Source organism: Cibotium barometz, chromosome 16 (genome assembly GCF_041138505.1).
Source record: "Cibotium barometz isolate CiBa-2024 chromosome 16, ASM4113850v1, whole genome shotgun sequence".
Lineage (NCBI taxonomy): Eukaryota > Viridiplantae > Streptophyta > Polypodiopsida > Cyatheales > Cibotiaceae > Cibotium > Cibotium barometz.
In genome coordinates this window covers 42,238,982-42,243,494 of record NC_141061.1, presented here as the reverse complement: position 1 = coordinate 42,243,494, position 4,513 = coordinate 42,238,982, and the positions used below count along the sequence as shown (strand labels likewise).

At 49.6% G+C, this 4,513-nt stretch overlaps 1 protein-coding gene across 1 annotated transcript; it reads left to right on the top strand.

Moving 5' to 3' along the window:
- Window positions 1-542: 542 nt before the first annotated feature.
- LOC147630666 (protein terminal ear1-like) lies at window positions 543-4,102 on the top strand. Its single transcript, XM_086810835.1, has 5 exons — window positions 543-1,755; window positions 1,984-2,815; window positions 2,947-3,072; window positions 3,391-3,532; window positions 3,611-4,102. The coding sequence occupies exons 1-5, from the start codon at window positions 543-545 to the stop codon at window positions 4,022-4,024; spliced, it is 2,727 nt and encodes a 908-aa protein (XP_086666961.1). The 3' UTR covers window positions 4,025-4,102.
- The last annotated feature ends 411 nt before the right edge of the window (window positions 4,103-4,513 follow it).

Sequence of the window (4,513 nt, the reverse complement as noted above, 5' to 3'; positions counted from 1 at the left end):
TATGATTAAGAATGTTGGCTTAGGGAAACGAGCAGGGTTAAAAGGTCTCGATGCTCGTGAGATGAGATGACGTAGGGGGGAGTGGGAGGAACTATGGGGGCTGGGGGTTCGAGCTAGTTACTAGATTCCCATGAGATCTGGTTAGGGAAGGAGGCCTTTTTTTTTCTTTTCATTCCTGTGTCTGGCATATGGCATGGCATATGTGGTACTCCATACAACATCATCGTTTGAGTCGAGAGCTCGAGGTCGAGAGTCTCGATTGTTAATTCGAACTTCGAAGGCACAAGCCCAGCAGCCTCGCGCGAGCGGAAGAGAGAGAAAGAGAGAGAGAGAGAGAGGTGTTTACGTACAGGTTGGCGCAGCCCAGTGAGTGATGTTTTGAAACCGGGTTCGCATTACGAGACGCCATTTACAGCTATATCTTCTTGTGTTTTTTTTAGTTATCGCTATTGTTAGCCGAAGCGAGTTGTGCTTTTTTCTCGATAATAAAGTAGAGCGGGGGCCCTAAACCATATTCTTTCCAATTAGAGTAGAAGAAAACTATGGTTCCCGACTGTAAGAAGACATTGGATCCGGGTGCTCAAGATTTCATCCCAGGTGGTGGTGGTGCTGGTGGTGGTGGTGGTGGTGGTGGTGCCGCTGCTGCTTGCGTCTTAGCAGACACAAGACAGCAAGGAGAAACTTCCACTTCCACTGCTACGTTTTCCCATACGGGGGGCGCAGTGGGCTATACAGAACAAATCTTGTATTCTTATAAGCTGTTTAATGGAGGTCTTCCTTTGTATACAACTACTGACCTCCCACCACCGTCACCGCTACCTCCGCCACCATACCTGGGTTTCATGCCCGCTTGCCCGAGTACACTGCCCGCGCAATCTGAGTGGCAAACTCCACAGCAACAACAGTATGAATGGGAATCTCTACAACAGCAGTTTGGGCATGCCCAACAAGAGTTTGTACAGGCAGGGCCTTGCCCCGCAGATCAATTCTTCAGGTTGCACCCGCCACTTCTTCCGGCTCCTTTGATTGTTCAAAATCACTCTTTCACACCCCCTAATCCAGTTCTCCCTATGCCGCATCAAGGCTTGATACCTGCACCTTTCCCCCCTGCAACTCCGACTGCTCCGACAGTTGCTTTTTCTGATTTTCCTGGAAAGTTTTGTAGTTCCAACAGCCCTAAATCTGTTGCGACACCTCACATGCCGGCAGGCCCCTTTGTTGGGCGCGACCGCATGTCTCGAGCCCTTCAGCTAATCGGCGTTCCCACGGAGATGAAGGAAGCGCAGCTAATCGAGGAGCTTGGGGCGTGGGGCGAAATCAGAGCGCTACAACTGGAAAGGCAGGGGGAGGGCCTCGTAACCGTGCATTACTACGACTTAAGATCCTCCAGGGCTGCACTCACTGACATCCAGCATCAGCACCTCCTGCATCAGCAACGCGTGCAGCAACAGCTCTTACAGTATCGCCAACAGAACGCGTTAGACGATCAGTCTACGGTGCGGCAAGGTCCGGCAGAAGATAGCTCTCCGGCAGCTTCTTTTGTTACTAGCCTTGTTGATACTCATGCTGCTGCCCAGCCTTGCCCCTCCGACGATTCCACTAGGGGGCTCGTGGGAGGGAAGGCTATATGGGCTCACTACACCATCACTGTAGACCTTCACACGGAGGACTGTCTCAACCAAGGAACCCTGGTGGTCTTCAACTTGGAAGTTGGCATGCAAGCCGATGTGGTTCGGGCGATCTTCGAAAGATATGGTTAGTCTATTAACTTGGCTTCTCTGGGCGTGCTTCTTCAAGACGTAGGCTTTCTGGTTGGGTGCGTTTTCACGGACTTTGTCATAGTGTGCTTTTTCAGGTTAGCAAAATCTTCCCAATTGAGTGTGGGCATAGATTCTGGCCCTCTAGCTGATCAATCTCTGTTAGGCATCGAGTTTGGATAAGATCCGAGTTTTGTGCTATGGTTTGTTCTGTGCTTTTCTGCAGGAAGCGTGAAAGAGGTGCGGGAAGCTCCCTTGAGAAGGCAACATAAGTTTGTTGAGTTTTTCGACGTGAGGCATGCAGCGGTGGCTCTGGAGGCTATGGACGGCACGGAGCTGGGAGGGAAGAGGCTCAAGATCGAGTTCAGCCGACCTGGCGGACACGGGCGAAGAGCAATGGGAGGCCGTGCGCCTGCACAACCTAGGTTTCAACTGAGCAGCTCTGCCATCACGTATGACGTACGGCCGCCACAGGCTTACCTTTGGAGCTGGCCTCCACAGCCGGAAACGGTCGGTGCTGCTGCTGGGATGGGCAGCTACATGTGGTCTCATAGCAGCTACGGCCCTCTTCTTCCAGCCCCGGGGATACCACAGCAGGCCGCCTATGCTCTTGCTTTTGAACCTCAACCTGTAGTCATTAGTCCAGGTGAAAATACATCCGCGCCTGCTCAGGGTACGAGTGAGGTGTTGGCCCCATCACCACTCATGGTCAGAGAAAATGTTCCCGCATCCTGCAGGGCACCGGGCAGGGTAGCGCGCCCACCTCGGCAGCAGAGGATGGTCTCTGACGAGCATGCATCTCAGGGTAGAGGAACTAATTGGGTGAGTAGGAGGGAGAATATTGAAGGTGGTAACGAATATGGAATATTGAGGGCGAGAAAAGGGATTGGCAGCGGCAATTATTCAACGGCGTGGAGGGGGAAGCTTGGCGGGGTACGCAGAGCAGCCTCGACTTCACATTCACATGAACAATTCAAATTCGACGAAACTGAAGCAGGATCAATTGGCAGCAACGCGCGAACAACTCTCATGATTCGTAACATTCCCAACAAATACACGTGAGTGCCAGCTTTGCCCCTCCCTCCCCTCCTCCGTCTCTCCCCTTGCGCCTGCGCCGCCTGCCCCTCTTTTTATTATGTGTCTTTAAATCGCTCATTGTCGGGATTGTGTGTTTTTCTTCTCTTTGCAGGCAGCAAATGTTGATAACGATGCTGGATGAGCACTGCATTGAGTGCAACGCTCAACCCTCCAATAACGCCGAATATGAAGAGCCTCCCTCGGAATTCGATTTCGTTTACCTGCCTATCGATTTCAAGTACGTCCCTCCCATCTGCCCTTCTGGTTAGCGTCTTCGCGTTGGTCTTGCTTTTAAGAGTGGATTCCAGTTCCAAAAGACAACATTTAAAGACCTGAACCGTTTGTACGTGTGCTATCACGTCCCGATGGAAGGAATGTTTTGAGTGTTAAAACATTGAGCGTTCTCTGTCAAAAGCCAAAGGTCTACAGAGGGCCTGGGATAACGGTCGGAACAGACGTCTTTGTCTAGCTAAACTCTAAAAATGAACCCCTTGCATTCTTGGCACAATACATAATAAGTCTCTTCAACTCTGCTCATTTTGTGTAATCAACGCAGGAACAAGTGCAATCTAGGGTATGCTTTTGTGAACCTCACTTCCCCCCAAGCAACTCTAAGACTACATAAAGCCTTCAATGGAAGGCAATGGGATGAATTCAACTCTCGGAAAATATGCGAAGTAACGTACGCCAGATTACAAGTAAGATGTTCTACAATTATTATTCTGTCTACAAGGTTCTTGTCTTTGAATTAATACCCATGTATTGGTACTCTGCAGGGGCGAGAAGCTCTCGAAGAGCACTTCAAGAATTCTAGATTCGTTTGTGATACAGACGAGTATCTTCCTATTGTATTCTCTCCGCCACGGAGTGGGACGCCGCTTTCATCAGCTAATTCAGTGCCGCATGCAGGTGCTGCTGCAGATGAAAAAGAAGGTAAAGAGGTAGAAGAGGTAAGGCCAATGCTCAGTACGTTGTCCAGTGAGATTTCACCGGCTTCGTCTGCTCCACATTCGCAGCTGGCGCCCAGCTCAACTCACCCTGCGATCTACCCCTCGCCTGCTCTACATGGGCACGTCGAGCCCAACACGACCACCACGAGCTGGGGCATAGCCCTAGGTAGGCGCTTGCATGGCTATCAATACGCAGGTGTATTGCAACATCATCATGTTGAGCAGCAGCCCCGCTTTTAAAGGTCTATTGTTATGAGCAGTATCACTATTTGTATTCTTATGAATATATATATATATATATATATATAAACGCATCAATATGTTTTATGGAAGTATTATTGTTAGAAATTCAATAACGGGCTGGTGGGAGAGAGGTGCCAGGAGAAACTGCCATATGTGTACCAATCATGGAATGCGCGACTAGATGATGATTCAAGACCACAGTCTTGTAACTGTCTGCAAAAGCCTGCGTTGACAAATATAATGGCCCCACAGTAGTACAAGGGCTTGTTACTCAACAATTTTGTTGTAATTACAGGCCCAAGCTATGATAAGTAAGGGTATGCACTGTGTTTGCATTTTGACTAGTCGGTGGCCGTGCATCAAAATAGTCGTTGGCCATGCAAGTTTATGCCATGCTGATAAAGGAGTACTAGTCGGCTTACAGCAATCAAGAAAAATGGGTCATAGACATGTAGCTAAAAGGGGTAATATAAGTTTGCCTTGGGT